This window comes from Crotalus tigris, unplaced genomic scaffold (assembly GCF_016545835.1).
Source record: "Crotalus tigris isolate CLP2741 ecotype Arizona unplaced genomic scaffold, ASM1654583v1 scf7180000017668.6805642782:7212621, whole genome shotgun sequence".
Classification (NCBI taxonomy): Eukaryota; Metazoa; Chordata; class Lepidosauria; order Squamata; family Viperidae; genus Crotalus; species Crotalus tigris.
Genome location: NW_024096554.1, coordinates 3,095,620 through 3,113,911, shown reverse-complemented (window position 1 = coordinate 3,113,911; position 18,292 = coordinate 3,095,620). Strand labels below are relative to the sequence as shown.

General features: G+C 39.8%; 1 protein-coding gene across 5 annotated transcripts in view; it reads right to left on the bottom strand.

The window, feature by feature from the left end:
• KIF6 (kinesin family member 6) overlaps positions 1-18,292 on the bottom strand; it is a 129,352-nt gene that overhangs the window by 95,681 nt on the left and 15,379 nt on the right. For all 5 annotated transcript variants that reach the window (XR_005556016.1, XR_005556017.1, XR_005556018.1 and 2 more), the window contains exon 4: positions 1,189-1,336. Coding sequence is in view for 2 of the 5 variants with exons in the window: in XM_039337099.1 (XP_039193033.1) it covers positions 1,189-1,336 (148 nt within the window). In the remaining 3 variants the exon portion in view is untranslated. The remainder of the gene's footprint in view (positions 1-1,188; positions 1,337-18,292) is intronic.

Genomic DNA, 18,292 nt, shown 5'->3' with positions numbered 1-18,292 from the left:
TTTCACTGAAATGGGAACAACCAACAGCTTTATCAGAAACAAGTATAATACTGTATATAGATCAGTTCTGTTAAGGAAGCAATCCTGTAAATAATTGGTGCCAAGTCATATATGCCAAAACCAGCATTTTGTATTGCATCTGGAATTGCAGGACCCACAGCACCAGTATTATATGTCCTTGGTGACTCATACCTGCCAGTAAGTAGGCTGCCACATTCTGTTCCAACACCAGTTCCTGAGTGATCTTCAAAGGCAGCCCTGTGTAGAATGCTTTATGGTAGTTTGTATGAATAGTAATGAGGGTATGAGTTATTGTTGGGAAGTCCTTGAATTCCAAGTAAGATTGCTGGCCAAATGCTCACCTGGCCAGAGTCTCTATGTGGGAATGACCTTGGGGCACAGAGGAACCGAGACACAGCCAAAGGAGCACTGAGATAAGAAGCAGTTTAGCCTACAGAAGGAATGTGGGCATGGCGTACTTCTTGGGCTGTAAAAATGATGTGGGAGAAATGTACTTTCAGACTTGCAATATTTTGTTTATGTACCCTTACAATAAAGTAAAATTAGTTCATCTGGGTGTGTTTTCTGTCTTGCAAGACTATTCTAGGAGAGATCCAAACACACCTGCTCCTTCATATCAAGGGAGACTCAGATCTTCTGAGCTGTTGTAACTCAGACAATAACTATACTACAGTTTTAAGGAAATGTCACATAAATTAGTATTAACCTATTTTAATACAAACTTTTGAGCAGGTGGCCAAACAAACTGAACGATGACAGGCTGACTTAAAACTTTAAGCCAGCTTTCTGTGATACAATACCATTGCTGCATAAAAGAACACTTTGGAGTCCTTGGTGCTCTCTGAGCTGGGTTGTTTGTTTGTAAACACTTCATTACCCAACTAAATAACATCATTGGCCCTAGTGAGTGCTAGTACTATTGTTGTTATCTAGTCAGGTAATGTAGAAATATCTACAAGCAAAGAACTCCAGAGCTGCAGATATTCTCTTCTATTAAAATAACTTAGTTGCAACTTGACAATTTTTAGTTCTTTGATTTCCTGTTAAATATATAGAACCTTAATCTTCTTGAGGCTATAGAAAGCAACATGAAATCAAAATTTATTTACATAATTGTATATTTCTGTAAATAAGTTATTCTTAAATGAAAACAACAGAAACAATGACCTTTTGCAACCTCTGAAATATGTAAGAAAGGGTCCGTGGAATTATCCCCCGATCACTGTAACGTTCTGCTCCCCCAGTGATCGTAAAGGTCTTGCCACTGCCTGTTTGTCCATAGGCAAATATAGTTCCATTATAGCCAGACAGAGCACTGAAAATGGAGACAAAATGTGCATATGTGTAAATGTGTACATTTTTAATCTGTTGTTAATAATTTCTTTGATTTTTATTCCATGTATATATATTTGTACAAATCAAGGCAGCATACATAATTCTTCTTCCTTCTATTTCCCCCCAAATCCCTGTGAGGTGATTTGGGCGGAGAGACAGAACTGGCCAAAGGTCACCCAGCAGTCATGTGTTCTCCCAGTATCTTGTCTAGTACCTTAACCACTACATCAAACCGGCTCTTTTTTAAAGAAATAATCATTAAATTTTTGTTGCTAAATGAAAAGTGATATTTTCTTTAGCCAAGCAAACATTCCAAAAACAGTTTACAATTAAATACCAGGCATGCTGAGTACATTTGTTCATCATACTCAGTAAATATATTAGAGTTGCACAGTACTTCAGATTCAGTTCTCAAAAATGTGCTTTGGAGTATGCAGGGTCACCCAAATGTGGCATCTGCTGGCACCTCCTTAAAGCAACTTAATCTTTTCCAGGATCATGCAGCCTCTGAAGATGGCGCAACAATCAAACTTGGCAAAGAACACGCCAGTCAAAAACTTGCAAACATAATCTACATTCATGATTAGATACATGTACCATAAAGCACCCTTTCTAAATTATTTCCAAAATATGCCCTGCCACAGTCACCTCTGATTCCTGGGGTATTCCTGAATTACAATTTCCATTAGATGGAACAATAGGGTGTGTTAGAAAATATAGCCCTGTGAGACCAAAGGTTCTAAAACTCAAAACGGACCATTTTAACATGGCATTTATAAAATTCCCAGGTTTTTATATGGAATGATAGATTTCTGTGCAAACACTACTGTAACTAGGAAAAGTTACCTAGTATATATTTTTTTCAATCATCTGTCAGTGAACAACATAGATTTGACAATATAATCAAGGAACAATTATCCTGTTCAGAACTTTGTCCAAATTTTATATAGACATTGTACCGGATTTACTCAGCTCAGAGCTAGCATATGTTATGTATAAGTGGAAAAAGTAATATTTATGTTTGTACTTCATATGAGAAGAGTTTTAAATAGGTCAGTCTTTAAAAAACAAAATCTTCTTTCCTAGGAGAATGGGGCCTTATACAAATCAACTGTTGTCTGGTGCCATGAAAAAGGGGAAGGCCTCCAACTCATTTATTTGGAAGCCTAAGCATTTGCCAGATGGCTCAGTGTAATCTACAATAGCAAAATGTCAAAGAAAAACATACAAGATGCCAAAGAAAGTCAGAACCACTCATAATAAAAATACCAGAATTTTTAGGGACATTTGTTTTCAGCCTGATTACTAGGCAAAGATTGTACCTTAGTCTGGAAGAAAGCTATTGTATATTGTCAAACAATATTGAATGAAATAGTTGCTGGTTATCTTTGTGTCATGTGTCTGACTAATGAAAGAACTTTCAGGTATGGTTTAACCTTAAAAAGCCTTTATTAGTGTAGAGGCGTGTCAGCATGGCATGATGGATGCCAAGATCTGAATTTCCCTTCCTTTGCACATAACATTCCAGGCATTTCTCCTCCCCTATTTTGGGGTCATGATTCACATCTTCCAATTAACCTGGAGGGCAAAGGTTCACTTCCGTTCCCTTTTGTGGGCTTTTCTATCCTCTCTCATTCTCATCTGAATTAACTCTAAAAGTACCAGACAGTTCTGCATATTTTGTCAAAGCAAGAATATTCAATATTAGCAGTGTTGACATCCGCCCCCCCTTCAAAAAGGACAGATCCTGTAAGGTAAACAAAAGCATATGTTAATGACTAGTTTTCGGTTTGTTGGGGTATATTGCATGACACCTTTTGACGAGCCTGTCAGCTTTCACTTCACTCGATTTCACCCAGGTGGCTTCAGACAACGGGTATCCCTTCCATTGTACTAGGTACTGCAATTTCCCTTTAAAAATTCTAGAGTCAAGAATACATTTCACTTCATAGTGGGTCTGTCCCGCAACTACGAGGGGCCCAGGTGTTTTCTTCGGGGGAGGTCTTAAAGTGGAGCCCCGATAAGATTTCAACAAGCTGCAATGGAAGACTGGGTGAATTCTCCCTAAAAGTCTAGGGAGTTTTAGTTCTACGGTGACCGGATTGATGATCCTTACTATGGGGAAAGGCCCCAAGAATTTTGGTCCCAATTTCTTGCTGGGCAATTTGAGGCATAAATATTTAGTTGACAAATAAACCTTTTCCCCAACTTGGAATGTTCTTTGGGGAGCCCTCTTTCTATCAGCCTGCTTTTTAAAAAAGTCTTTTTTAAAGCAGTTTTTGTGTTTCTCCAAACTTCTTCCCACCCTCTCACCCATTGGTCAAGTGTCTGGGAAGTGGAGGGCACTTGAGGGTATTCAGGTATTGGGCTGACTCTTTCCCTGTGGCTACTCTGAAAGGCGTGTAGCCAGTGCTGCTGTGCACAGAATTATTGTATGGCACCTCCGCAAAAGGGAGGTTAGTCCAGTTCGTCTGTTGGTAAGAAACGTAGCATCTAAGATATTGCTCCACCATTTTGTTAGTGGATTCTGCAGCCCCATTGGTGGCAGGATGAAAAGCAGATGATAAACCTTGAGATGATCCAATTAATTTAAGAAAACTCCTCCAAATCTTCGCTGTGAATTTCATCCCCCTGTCCGAAATTATTTGCTTAGGGGCACCATACAGCCAGTAGATATGTTTCAGGAACAATTTGGTCAGTCGTTGGGCAGATGGGAGTCCTTTGCAGGTGATGAAATGAGCCTGCTTTGAAACCAGGTCTATCACAGTCCAGATGACAGTATTTCCTCTACTTTCAGGTAGGTCTACTATAAAGTCCATAGCTATTTCTTCCCATGGTTGAAAAGGGTCTGCCACGGGTTGCAGTAACCCAGGGTTTTCCCTGGGATTCTTTTCATTGTGGCACATACAGTACAACTTTTTACATAGTTTTCCACATCCCTTTTCAGCCCCAACCACCAAAATTGCCAGCGGGTGAGGTGTAGGGTTTTCAAATATCCAAAGTGTCCAGCCTGTTTTACATCATGGCTGTGTTTGAGAATATTAAGATGGAGGGCATCTGGCAAATATAGTCCCCCCCCCCTTTGTAAGCCAAGCTATTCCTGCACGTTAGGGAGGTTTGATTATCTTTGAACCATTGATCGGTGAGGAGCTCTCTTTTTATTTTCTTCTAGGGTCATCAGGATTGGGGACCTTGTGAGGCATAAGTTGAGTGGTAGTTTGTGGATTGGGGATAACTGCCTCGTTAACCTCCTCCCGTTCGCTTTTGTATTGGGGTAACTGGGATAGCGCATCAGCTAGGAAGTTTTTTCCTCCTGGAATGTATTTTAGAGTGAAGTTGAAATGGTTAAAGTACTGTACCTACCGCACTTGCTTTGGGGACAATTTGCAGGGAGTTTTCAGTGCTTCTAGATTTTTGTGATCTGTCCATACTTCAAATGGAACCTTGCTCCCTTCTAGATAGTGTTGCCAGTTTAATAGCACCCACCTGATCACAAAGGCCTCTTTCTCCCAGATTGCCCATCTCTGCTCGCTTTCAGTAAATTTCTTAGAGGTATAGGCGCAGGGTTGCAGGACCCCACTTTTGTTCTTTTGTAGTAACACAGCTCCAACTGCCACATCACTGGCATCGGCTTGAATCACAAAGGGCTCCCCTAAGCAGGGGTGCTTTAGGACCGGTTCAGCAGCAAATAGTCTCTTTAAATTCTCAAAAGCTGTTTGACAGCTCATCGTCCATGCTAGTAGTTGGCCCAGTCGTGGCTTCCCTCCTCCTTTGCCTGTTTTGAGTAGTTCTGTAAGGGGTAGGGAAATCTCGGCAAAAGAGGGGATGAATTGATGATAAAAGTTGGCAAAACCGAGAAAGCTCTGGAGCTGTTTGCGAGTCTTTGGGGGCTGCCATTCGATTATAGCTTTTACCTTGGCTGGATCCATTTCAATGCCTTTGTTGAAAATTCTGTAGCTAAGATAATCTAATTGGGTCTGGTGAAATTCACATTTCGACAACTTGGCATAAAGCTTGGCATTCAATAGTTTCTTTAACACTTCTCTCACCAGCATTATGTGATCAGTCATATTTGTGCTGTATATCAGGATATTATCAAGATATACCAAAACCCCTTTGTACAAGTGATCATGTAGGACCTCATTAATCAACTGCATAAATACGGCTGGGGCCCCTTGTAGTCCAAATGGCATGACTTTGAACTGATAGCTCCCCATAGGACAGTTGAAGGCAGTTTTCCACTCGTCTCCCTTTTTTATTCTCACCCGGTAATATGCCTCTCTCAGGTCTAATTTAGTGAAGACACTCCCCTTAGCCAGATGGGTTAATAAGTCCTTTAGAAGGGGGAGGGGATATTTATTTTCCACACTCACCGCATTGAGACCCTTATAGTCTACACAGAGATGAAGAGAGCCATCTTTTTTCTCTTTGAACAACACAGGGGCTCCCATTGTAATTTGGCCCGTTCGATGAACCCCCCTCGCTACGTTTTTGTTCCCGTACTGCTGCATCTCCTCCATTTCGAGGGGGGACAAAGCATACATTCTCGAGCATGGGAGTTTGGCTCCTGGCACCATTTCGATGGAGTAGTCATTGGGTCTGTGAGGGGGCAGGGCATCGCATTCTTTTTCACTAAATGCCTCCGCCAGTTCCCAGTATTCATTGGGGATGAGTGGTTCGCTCGGTGACGGTGAGGCAGCCATGTGCGCTCGCTCATCAGGTGGCCTAAGATGTCCTGCAACATCAGTTGAATTGGCAGGAGGTTTAGGCCCTATAGGTAGTCTTACAGTTCTCATTCCTTTCTCCCACCAGATAAGTGGCTTCCATTTGTCCAACCAGGCTAGCCCTAGGATTACAATCTCAGTCATTTTTGGAGCCACTAGGAAGCGAATAAACTCCCAGTGCGCACCTATTTCTAGGCGTAAGGGTTCAGTTACTTGTGTGACAAGAGTCCCTCCCATCAGGGAGCCATTGGCTTGCTCAAACCTCACAGGTTTGGAAAACTGTTTTGCCCGTACGCCCATTTTCATGGCAAACAGCAGACTAATAATGAAGCAGGTGCATCCAGAATCAATCAGCAAGTTTAAGTCCATTTGTGCCCCAGACCTAGGGATTATAAGTTTGGCGGCCAGTGAAAAAGGTGGGATTTGTTGACTCACCATTGGTTCGTTCTCTCCTTCATCGTCGCTATCAAAAAAGGGTAGAGCGGGGCGGGTCCACCCAGAGTCCCAGCGTCTTTCTGTGTGTGGGGTATAATCTGGGCAATAGGTTCTTGCATGCCCCGGTTGGATTTTTCTCTCGTTAGTCACTGGGCAGATTTCCTTCTCGTTGCTGGTTCCGGTCTGCTCTGCAGTCGGGGGTAGGGGACTGGACAGGTTGCCACTCGATGTCCCTCTTGTCCACATTGAAAACACTTATTTGACGGGCCTGCAGGTGGTCTGGATCTCAGTAGTTGGAGGTTTTTGTGGAGGTGATTGCTGTCCAGGTTGCTCTGGCGACTGCTCGGATTCAGGTGGGGGAGGCTTCTTATAGCGGGCGAGCTGAATGTCTAGCTTCACTGCTGCCTGGTATCATTCTTGCAGCTGATCAGGTATGGCTCGATAGATGCAGGCCTGAGAGAGGTGATTGTCTAATCCCTCAATGAAGTGATGGATTAGGGATTGTTCAGGCCACCCCTCTATTCGACCTGCTATCTTGTGAAATTCCCGCACGTACTCCAGGGCAGGTCTGCCGGCTTGTTTTATTTTGTGGATCTGTTCTCTTGAGGACAGATGGGTCATCAAATCTTTCCCTCAGCTCTAGGAGAAAGAGGTGGGGGTCCTCCAATTCGGGGGCTTGCTCATTATATAAATTGTTCAGCCATTCGGATGCTTCTCCCTCTAGGCTGGACGCAATCACATCGACCATGGCCCCCGGGTCCGGGTAGAGATAGGCCCAGCAATTCAAACGAGAACACACTTGGTTGAGGAAAAAAACCAGCTTCTCTGGGTCCTCATCGACGGTTGCTCTGAAAAGTGGTGCAATCATAGGCTGTTGGGGCCCCCACTGTGACTGTTGCTGCTGGCCCCATCCTGGATGCAGATTTATGCCCAGGAGTTGCACGTTCGGGGGCTGTGGCCAATCTCCCTGCTGTGGTCGATCTCCCACCAGCTGCTGATCTCCTGGCTTCTGCACCACCCCAAGCTGTTGCAAGGCCTCTATTAGCTGTGGCAAGCTCAGAGATTGCTGACCATCCATCTGCTAGGGAACCCAATCTACCCATTGCTGAAGATGCCTCAGACTGGATTTCCCTCTCTCCAGGAACTGATTTCTGCTTTTCACCTCTGGGTTTTGAAATCTTTCCAGTGACTCACCCAAAACTTCGTTATCTCTCCATTCTGCTTTTGAAGTCTTTGCTCCCAGCTGGGAGATCTGCCAGAGTTCTTTATCCCTTGGCTGGCTGGCTGCCGCTCCACTCCCTGGGGGAACTGCTGCTGCTGAGGTGCTGGCCTCAAGCCATCTTTCTCCTTCCATAATGAGATCTTCCCCAGATCTTTGTCAGTCTATCACCTTTAGTTTAGGAATAGTGACCGAGGCCGGGACCTCTTAATTGGTTTAAAAAATTTGTGGATCTTGGCATGATGTCATGTGTCTGACAAATGAAACACTTCAAAGAACTTTCAGGCATGGTTTAACCTAAAAAAGCCTTTATTAGTGTAGGGGCGTGTCAGCATGGCATGATGGATGCCAAGATCTGAATTTCCCTTCCTTTGCACATAACATTCCAGGCATTTCCCCTCCCTTATTTTGGGGTCATGATTCACATCTTCCAATTAACCTGGAGGGCAAAGATTCACTTCCGTTCCCTTTCGTGGGCTTTTCTCTCCTCCCTCATTCTCATATGAATTAACTCTAAAAGTACCAGACAGTTCTGCATATTTTGTCAAAGCAAGAATATTCAATATTAGCAGCGCTGACACTTTGGCTTAATCAGAACATAACCTTTTGGACTATTGCATTTCATTAATCAAACAGGGATTTTTTTTTACTTTAAGTAATTTCATCTTTTTAGTCATAAACTCTGAACATTAAATCAAGAAAAAAATATGTTTCTCACATCAGTGGATAAATCTAGTGGGCTATATCAGTTAGCATGATTTATCTAAATAAGTCTGAAGATGAACCTGAGCTACTTAAAGAGTTACCAGATATCTGAACAGGCAAAGGTGAACATGAACAGTTGGAAGAAGAACAAATGGTAAAGGGGGAAAGGGGGACACACTGTTTAACTTTCCTGGCATCAGCAACAAAAATTACAGCGAAAAACTGGTGAAAAAAGAATTAGGCATAGACAGACAAACTGATATAGATATAGATATAGATTTTCCAGCATCAACTGCAGGAATGAGCTATAGTAAGCTAGAGGCAAAAGCCTTCTGCTTGTAACTGCTAACAGTCTTGTCAATTTCAAAAAAACGGAATGGGGAGTTACTAATCAACTCTAGTTACTTGTCACAGAGCTATGCTTGTTAACATGTGGTTAGCTCCTTTTGGGGAAGCGCTGGGCTGCAGAGAAAAGCTGCTCAGGAAGAAAAAAAACTGTTTATATATCATGAACAAATGAAACCATACTACAGTACAGTGGAGCCTAACAATCCAGTACATATACAATACTGGATTAAATAACATTCCAGAGGTTCATAGTTAAATCATAAAGCTATTATAAGTTTAATCTGGAAGTGATGAGACTACATTCATCTATTCTAGGAAAGGACAGTTTGTAAACTAGATAAAATTAGTAAAAACCACTTCTTTTACCACCATTAACCAACTATCCATCCACAGCAGACCTGGGCATTTCATGGCCCCTAGGCCACATCTGGATCCTTGACTGTCTCTTTCTGGCTCACAAGAGGTCAATCAAATATTAGAAATCAAATGTAAGTAAGCATATACCATGGACACAATACAACTGCATTGCTTTTATTTTGAAGGCAACTGCTATTTTTTCCAGTGTACGTGCCTATGCACCTTCACAGCCCTAATGGTTTGGCCCTCCACAAAAGTCCCAGTTTCCCCTGTGCCCCCTTGGAAAAATTAACGGCCATCCCTGATTTACAGTGACAAGTTAGGACTATTACCAAAGTGGAGTCCTGCTATTTTGGATTGGGGGGGGGGAGTAAAACCTTCTCAAAAGCAGGCTGCATGCTTTCCACTTTTATCAAGCTTGTTTTTTTCTGGGTTAGAGTTTATTAATCCTATGTCATCTTAAAACCTTTCTCATTACTTATTCAGAACTACTAGATCCTAAAGATTCCATGATGGAAATCAGAAGGAGAGGTAGGTATTATTTACAAACTATGATTATTCAAGAGTTATGCAGAACATCTGTCTCTTAACTCGACAGGTGAAAAAAAAACCACATTTTTGAGAGGACAGATTTGAAGCATTAACTCATTGGTTAATGAGTTCTCAAAACCTTCATTGAGAATTACTGACAACCAGAAACAAGGAGTGGGGGCTTGGGGGGGCAGTATGTATTATTGCATTATTCAAAGTGCGTTTAATTTTTTATTTTTTTGAAATTTTAATTTTAAGAGAAAACTGGGTTTTTTTTCATTTCTTGGTGGGATTAGATGAACGTTTACGAAAAAAATGTCCTTGGGGTTAATGAAATAAGAGCAAATTGACTTGCCAAGTTTCAGATTTTATAGATCCAGGAAAGATTTGTCAAAAAGCAAGCAATTATGTTTTATGCATTCCAAAACACATGTGAAATCTCCCTAAACTTTATAGTAGATAATTATAAGTAGAATGTGAGATACACTGTATAGTTCTCTCTAACCTAAGTCCCCTCCAAATGTATTCCCAGAAATTTCAGTAAAAAAAAATATGCTGGCTGAGAAATTTTGGGAGCTAGTTCACCCATTTTGAGTGTACTCAGCTGATATTAGATTTCATTCTAGGCACAACAATAAAAACCAGCTATCTAGAAACTAAATTCTACCTTGAGTAAAAGCAAAATTTTCACAGATTCATCATGGCTAAATAAGGTGCTTTACTGCTAAAAAGAACAACTACTGTACATAGGAATCAATATTTTTTATTTCAGGCCCAGAGTTTAAATTCTGACCTTTGTCTCCTTTCCCTCTGAGTCAACAGATTTTAGCTATTCCTCTCCCAGACTTGGGAGTTGTAAACATCTGTTTCATGTTTACATAATGGTTCTGTCTTTCCTCAAAATGACTGATTCCAACTCTAAAATCACCGGCCTTTATAGCTGGAGAAACCTGGTATTTCAAAAAATGAACACAACATTTTTGGTATAAGAACAATCTTCAAATATTTAGCTAGGGGAAAATTATTAACTTTATTATTACCTTTATTTTTGGACAGGGGAACCTTATGAAAATGGTTTATCTCGTAAACCTGTTCCAAGGCAAAAAAAACCTATTAAATTTCAGAAAAAGTTAAAAAATTGAAAATGAAGTTGGTGCTGTATTCACACCAAATTCATAGTAAGTGCAACTCAATAGATAAAGATGTTGTACAGTAACAGAGACTTGAATATCCAGCATCTTACCTAATAGATAAAAGATATCACTCTATCAAGGTAGGCCAGATCAAGAGATTACAAGAACCACTGGAACAATGTTGTTGTCAGGTATAAAAGAATTTTGAAGACCTGCCAGAATTTCCCTCTACCCCCGGTCCAGAATCAAGGTGGGCTTATTTTGAATCTCTTTCTCACGATCTCTCCTTAATTAGGTGTGAACTGTCATTTACTTTCTTCTTTATTATCTTTTAACAATCCTGCTAACAGTTCCTTCCTCCATCAATATTATCTCTACAATCCTCTACATCAGGGCTTTTCAACTGGTGATACACATACTACCTGTGGTACTTTGGCACGTGGTATGCGACCGTCCTAGAGAAGTGCAGTGGGGGAGGGGAATGAGCCAAAGCGACCCAAGCCTGAGGGAGAGGCAACTGCAACTGCAGGACTGTCTGGGCTCTGCAGAAGCCCCAGTTGATCTGCTGGCTCCAGCTGATTGGCACTTCCAGAAGCAGCACAGAGCTGGAGGTGAACTAAAGAAAAGGGGATAGGAGAGGAGAGGATATAAAAAGAGGTGGTTTTGGTGGGAAAGGGGAAAAAAGACAACAGGGAAAGAGAAGGGGACGGAGAAGAAGCTGTGGAAGGAGAGCTCAGCATGTAGGGAGGAAATAGGGACAGGGAAGAAGCAGCAGCTATTTCTGGAAGAAAAGGCCCCCTGGTTTGTTTTCTTCAGCCAGGAGAATGAAATCAATGCTGATGAAATGAAAAGCCAGGAGACAAGCATGTCAGAAAGGAGGTGGGTTTATTTAGTTCTGGATCAGCTGGCACTTGATTGGGTTACCATAAGGATTTTTGTACAGTTTTTACAGCATTTTGTAATTCAGAGGCTCCTTTGTGTGCTTTGGTTATTGGAATATTTTAGTCTGTTTCAGAAGGGCTAGCAGTGAGTCCAAAGTGTTGCCTTCCATAGGTTTAATCCCTTTAAATAAATGTAATTAGTTTTACCCTCTTATCTTGAGTCTGTCTATGGCTTTTAGAAAGTTTTTTTTTGAAGGTAAATAGGCTTAATTTAAGGCTAAAGCTTTTTGTAATTGCTAAAGCCTTTCAGTCTTGGATTGCAACATTGTGACACGTGACATGCCTGAGGCACTTAAAGGGGAAAAAAATCTGGAGTTTATGTGTTTCTTTATTCTGGGATTTTGTGAGCCTTTCTTGCTTTGCACTTGATACCTGTGTCTTTAAGGGTACAGGGAAGGGATTGGGGTTTATGTACATTCTTACTACACTGTGGAAGGTGAGCTCAGAGGTAGGGAGGAAGGAGAGGAGAAGGAGAGAGGAAAAAGGGCCGACCAGCTAGCTCAGAGGTCTACAAACTTAGCAACTTTAAGACCTGTGGTCTTCAACTCCCAGAATTCTTCAACCAGCCATGATGGCTGAGGAATTCTGGGAGTTGAAGTCCACAAGTCTTAAAAGTGCCAGGTTTGAAGATCCCTGAGCTAGCTGGTAGTGGTGCATATTAATAAACATGGATAAATTATCATACATTTGTCAGTGCAAAAGGAAAGTGATTCAGCAAAGGAACAGCCACCAAAGAAATTAAAATTGGTACTTTTTTCCTTTTTTTCTACAGTTTGTAATATTTTATTAGATTATAGAATAAAATACAAAAATACAAACGCAAATAGTAGGACACAGTGGGGAGGAAAAAGGATGAAAAAGTGAGGGGAGAAGGGAAAAAGAACAGACTTCCTCTGTTGCAGTAGAAGTTAGCATTAACATTGAACCTCAACTTTTTACTTTTCATAATATTATATACTAGCCATTTCTATAACAACAAATGAATCTAATCAGTAAACCCCCCCCTTTTTTTTTTAGTCATCAAGTTTTTGACCTTGCTAAGCACTGGTGGTACTCAAATATTGTCATGTCCTAAAAGTGGTACAATCTGTGAAAAGGTTGAAAAACCCTGCTCTACATACAATGATTTTGGCATGATACTTTCAAATAGTAATGTTTATGACAAAAGTAAAATTTATTATCAAATTTAAGTTTCCAAGTAAAGTATAAATATATGGAAAAGAACTATACTTAAATATGTATTGCCTTTATTTGATTTCTATCCTACTTTTTATTCAAGAGTTCAGAGTGGAACACTTGGTGTTCTCTCCTATTTTTATACAAATAAGTCTATAAAGTAAGTTTGGCTGAGAGACAATACTTCCCCCAAAATAATCCAGTGAACTTCTGTAGCTGAAAATAGACTTTCATTTTCCTTCTCCAATATCTTTCCATTATGCCACTGGCTCTATTTTATTTGTGTTCAATTGTAGATAAACATTCCTTTAGTTAGGTTACAATATCACTTTTCTTTTATGCCCATGCAAATACCAAGTATTCATGCAGATATATATATATATAACAAATAGCATGGAAAAAGAGGTGCAATGCTTTCTGTTTTCCTTTAAACAATGTTAAGTGTGTGAAACATTTAAAAGTGATGGAGGAAAAAGTAAAGAAAGTAAAATGACAAAGGAGATAAAAATAATATCTTCCAAATATTTTATAATTGTGTCCTGTCACATTATACAACTTTAATGGAAGGGGTAACTGCAATTTGTCCCATTTGTGCTTAAATGTTTTAAAAATAAACCTTACAATAAAAATTTGAAAAAAACAAGTTTTTGGTGCAGATTTGTATCTGCAGGTTCATAACTATTTTAATCACTATAGTTCTGACACTTTACTTTGCCGAAACATAAAAGGAGAAAAGAAAACAAACTCAAAACTTGCTAAATAAAAACCCTATAATCATGAAAAGTAGCATTCAAAAAGGGCCTTATTTTCTTCCTCCACTATGCTGCAAATAGATTCTACAGACTTCTATATTAAAACATCTATACTAATAAGAATAAGGATGTGATGCATGTTTATCTGTTATAAAATTTCACCACAGTTCACCATGTCAACCAAGTGATATAAAAAGATCAAGAATGATGATTCCTTCCAGTATATCACTGTTTCTCAACCACTATGCCATAGTCTAAAAGTAATATAATGCAGGCAGTTTCTTAGTAGTTCCCAAAGCAAGGATACCTTTTGTTTTAATTCAGCAACACAAGTTTTATAATACTCTTAATTTCTTTTTCTTCCACATTTCATAAAAATTGTTATTAACATGAGATTCAATCCTTTAGCCCAAGACAATATATGCATGTTTTGAAAATTATTTCAAAGAAACATTTTGGACTCCATGCGTAAGCCTGAAAAAGGGTGCAAACTGTATATTTTTTGGCTCAGAAGGAAGCCTGAAAAAAAGATGGTTTGCTATAATGAATAGCAGAGAATTGCTAGTCTCACATGAGATCTGAACCATTACTTCAGGATTATCCCAGTCCTAATATATTTTGAGACAAATAATCAGGCCATATTCACAGCCAAATCTAAAATATGGGAAATTCCAGTTGGAGAGTATGGATGCACTAGAGCACAGGTCAGCAACCCGCAGCTCCGGAGCCGCATGTGGCTCTTCGAGCCTTCTCCTGTGGCTCCCAACCTCCGCCATTTGCAGAGAGAGAGAGAGAGAAACAGAGAGAGGCACTTGCACACACACACACACACACACACACACACACAGAATGGGGGAAGAGGACTGGCAGACCAAGGGCAGGAGAGAGCCAGCCCAATAAGAATGTGTGTCAGCTTGTCCAAGAACAGTGTGAAGCCAGCTTGCCAAGTGAGCAGAAAATTGGAGAGAGGGAGAGGGAGGGGAGAGAGGGAGGGAGGGAGACAAAGAGAGAGAGGGAGGGAGAGAGAGGGAGAGAGGGGGAGGGAGAGAGAGAGAGAGAAAGAGTGAACTCATGCACAGCAGCCTCTTTTCTTTTTAATTAAATTCTTCAATCAAGCTCTCTCTCCCTTGCGCGTGTGTGCACCTGCACAAATTTTGCGGCTCCCAGTGTTTTCTTTTCTCTGGGAAATGGGTCCAAGTGGCTCTTTGAGTGTTTAAGGTTGACGACCCCTGCACTAGAGATATAGTAGCAGGCTTTGTTTGCATACCATTGTGTGAGATGGAGGGCTGGCAAACCAGTCTTCTTCCCTCAATGTGATAAATACGATTATAGAGCAAGATATGGTTAAGAAACCAATGTAATAAGACACTGAGAACTAATCTATGGCTACATATTTATACCTGTGCCCAGTATTTTCACTTTAAGGTGCTATTTCCAAAGAAAAGAAGCTAAGGTTACAAACAATTATTCCAGCAGTTGAAATGTGCTATAATAAATGTGCAACCATAATTATATTTAGAATATATGAGGCAAAGTAACCTGTCAGGTTACAAATGTATTGTTTTATATTCTTGTAAACGTAACCTGAAATTATGTCTTATTTCAGAAAAAAATGCAGTGGAAAACAACATAATCATTAAGAGATCTAAAATTGGAAATTTGACGTTTGTTACCATTTTTCACTATTCAGGTAGCATGTATATACCAAGAACCTTTTTTCAGGCAGACAGTGTTGGAAACCTCTTTGTCTGCCAGTTAAATCACCCAGCAACCTCTTACACTAGCAAAAAGCACCTATGTATCCAGAATCAACATGCTACAGCTGCACTTATTCGAGCCACAAAACAAGCTCAAGAGGATGGAAAATGTGATATGCTTCACCACAGCTGAATGGCTGGGACAATGAACAAAGAATAATGGGAAATAACTGTTCTTTGTGGGAGAAGGCAACAAAGAATGACACATTTTCTCCTACACAAGCATGCATAATAAAAGCAAAAAGTTCATGCATTATCTGAATATCCAAATATATGCTTCAACAGATATTAAATCTTTGAATCTTCATATAATTTGCTTGACATTCATAAGTGGTTTGCTATTGCCTTTATTCTGTGATTTTTGTTTTTCTTCTTTTCCAATTTTGCCTACAGTGTAGTGTACCTCCCATTTAAATTCTAAGAGAACCATTGTAATTTTCAAGCCTAGGTCAGCCAAGTGCTGCCATCTGCTGATACTCAATAGATATGTTTGACAATGTGCCATAAGTTCCTGTGAACTCTTAGTGACTACATCTAAACATCTTCTCCAGAATGGTCTGTGCCCAACTTGCCTTTTCAGGGCTCCCAATGATATACTCATTGACATTATAATCAAGTCCGTGTACCTTGCAGCAGGTTGTCTTCTATTCCTCCTTTCTTTTATAGAATTATCAAGAAACAACAACAAGAACAACAATGAGGAGGAGGAGGAAGGGACCTTGGAGGTCATCTAGTCCAACCCCCTGCTCAGGCAGGAAACCCTATACCATTTCAAACAAATGGCTGTCCAGTCTCTTCTTAAAAACTTCCAGTGTTGGAGCATTCACAGCTTCTGGAGGCAGGTTGTTCCACTGATTAATTGTTCTGTAAGGAAATTTCTCCTTAGTTCTAGGTTGCTTCTCTTTGGTCAGTTTCCATCCATTGCTTCTTGTCCTGCCTTCAGGTGCTTTGGAGAATAGCTTGACTACCTCTTCTTTGTGGCAGCCCGAGATATTGGAACACTGCCATCATGTCCCCCCTCGTCCTTCTCTTCATTAAACTAGACATACCCAATTCCAGCAACCATTCCTTATATGTTTTAGCCTCCAGTCCCCTAATCATCTTTGTTGCTCTTCTCTATACTCTTTCTAGAGTCTCAGCATCTTTTTTACATCATGGTAACCAAAACTGGATGCAATATTCCAACTGTGGCCTTACCAAGGCATTGTAAATTAACACTTTATGTGATCTTGATTCTATCCCTCTGAAGTCTTCACATGATGTGTCTGAAATAGGATAATTTGAGCCTGGACATTTGTGCCTCAACTGGGGTTTAAGGACTTCATGGAGGCTCAACCCACACCAAACTTTGGCATTTTTCTTGACTGCTATTTTCTTTATTGACAATTAATCCTAAAAGGCACAGGTTCTCCACCATTTCAATATCTTTATTGTCAGTTCTGGTTGCTTTACCTGTTGTTATTAGTTTGATATTCTTTATATTTAATCTCAGTCCCACTTCTTTCATTGTGTTTCTTGAATTTCATTTCCAGACCTTTCAAAACCTTTGCATTTTCAGCTATTAAAATAGCATCACCAGCATAGCACAGGCTATCAATGTTACTTTCTCCAATCTTAAAACCATGTTCTTCTTCACCTTAATCCAGCCCCGTTAATGTATATTCAGCATGTAGTTAAATATACAAGAGAGTATATTGTTTTACTCCTTTCCCACTCTGGAACCAGTCTGTTTCAGCATGTTTACTACAGATTGTGGTTTCCTATTCTGTGTACAGATTTTTCATGAGGACAATGCCATGTTCTAAGATTCCCATTTTCCTCAACACACTCCTCTATTCTACAGTTTGACATGATCAACACAAGTTAATCAATGAAGTACATATGGATTTATTTTTTGCATTCTTTGGCCTTTTCAATTGGCCAGTATGTATCAACAATAATGGCTCATATTCCTTGGCCTTTTCTAAAGTGAACATGAACATCTAGCATTTCTTACCATGTAGGATTCTAATTTGTGTAGGATGATCTTCTAGGCAACTTTCATCATTTGTTCTGATATCTACTTTTTTCTGTTTCTTGTTCTTTGGCAATCTTTTTCCATATTCTTCCTTAATAATTTTAAAAATTTCATTCCACAGTTCCTATGGTTCTCTATTTGACAAAGCTCAGAACTTCAAAACAATTCCCAATGTTCTCTTTGAAAATTGTGGTTATATGTTCAAAATCATATCATGGAAACTGGTTACTTCTGTTCTCCCACTTTGAGTCGACTCTCACTTTGACAATCTTGACTTGGAATGTGAACATAAGGAGTTTGTAAGCTTTTTGTAAGCTGTCCCACAGACATCCCCTTGCTATTACTGAGCTATTCTACTTCCTTGTACCAACACTATATTCAATTTGATTTCTATGTACTCCATCTGGTAATATCCAGGTACATAGATATTGTTTGGCCTCTTTGAACGTGCTGTAGTATCTGCAATAAATAAATCATTGGATTGGCAAAAAAAATGATACATCATGCTCTGCTTCAGTTATATTTTGATAGATATACAGATGGCTTAACTTGTCTTCATTTTAAGAAAAATGTTCTTAGGACTTTCAAAGGAATAGCAATATTAGTCCACCAAACAGCAATTAAATTAGTAATACCCCCAGAAAACCCCCAGAAATATAAATACAAAAGGATTATGCCTTTGTCATCCATAATTTGCCACATCAAGTTTATACATCAAAATATAAAATCATACTTTTATACAAGTTTTTATTTTAGTATTGGTTATTGGGTAATTCCAATGAGTGCCAACAATACATATAACTTAATTCCACAATTAAATAACACTACAAAAGTGAAAAAA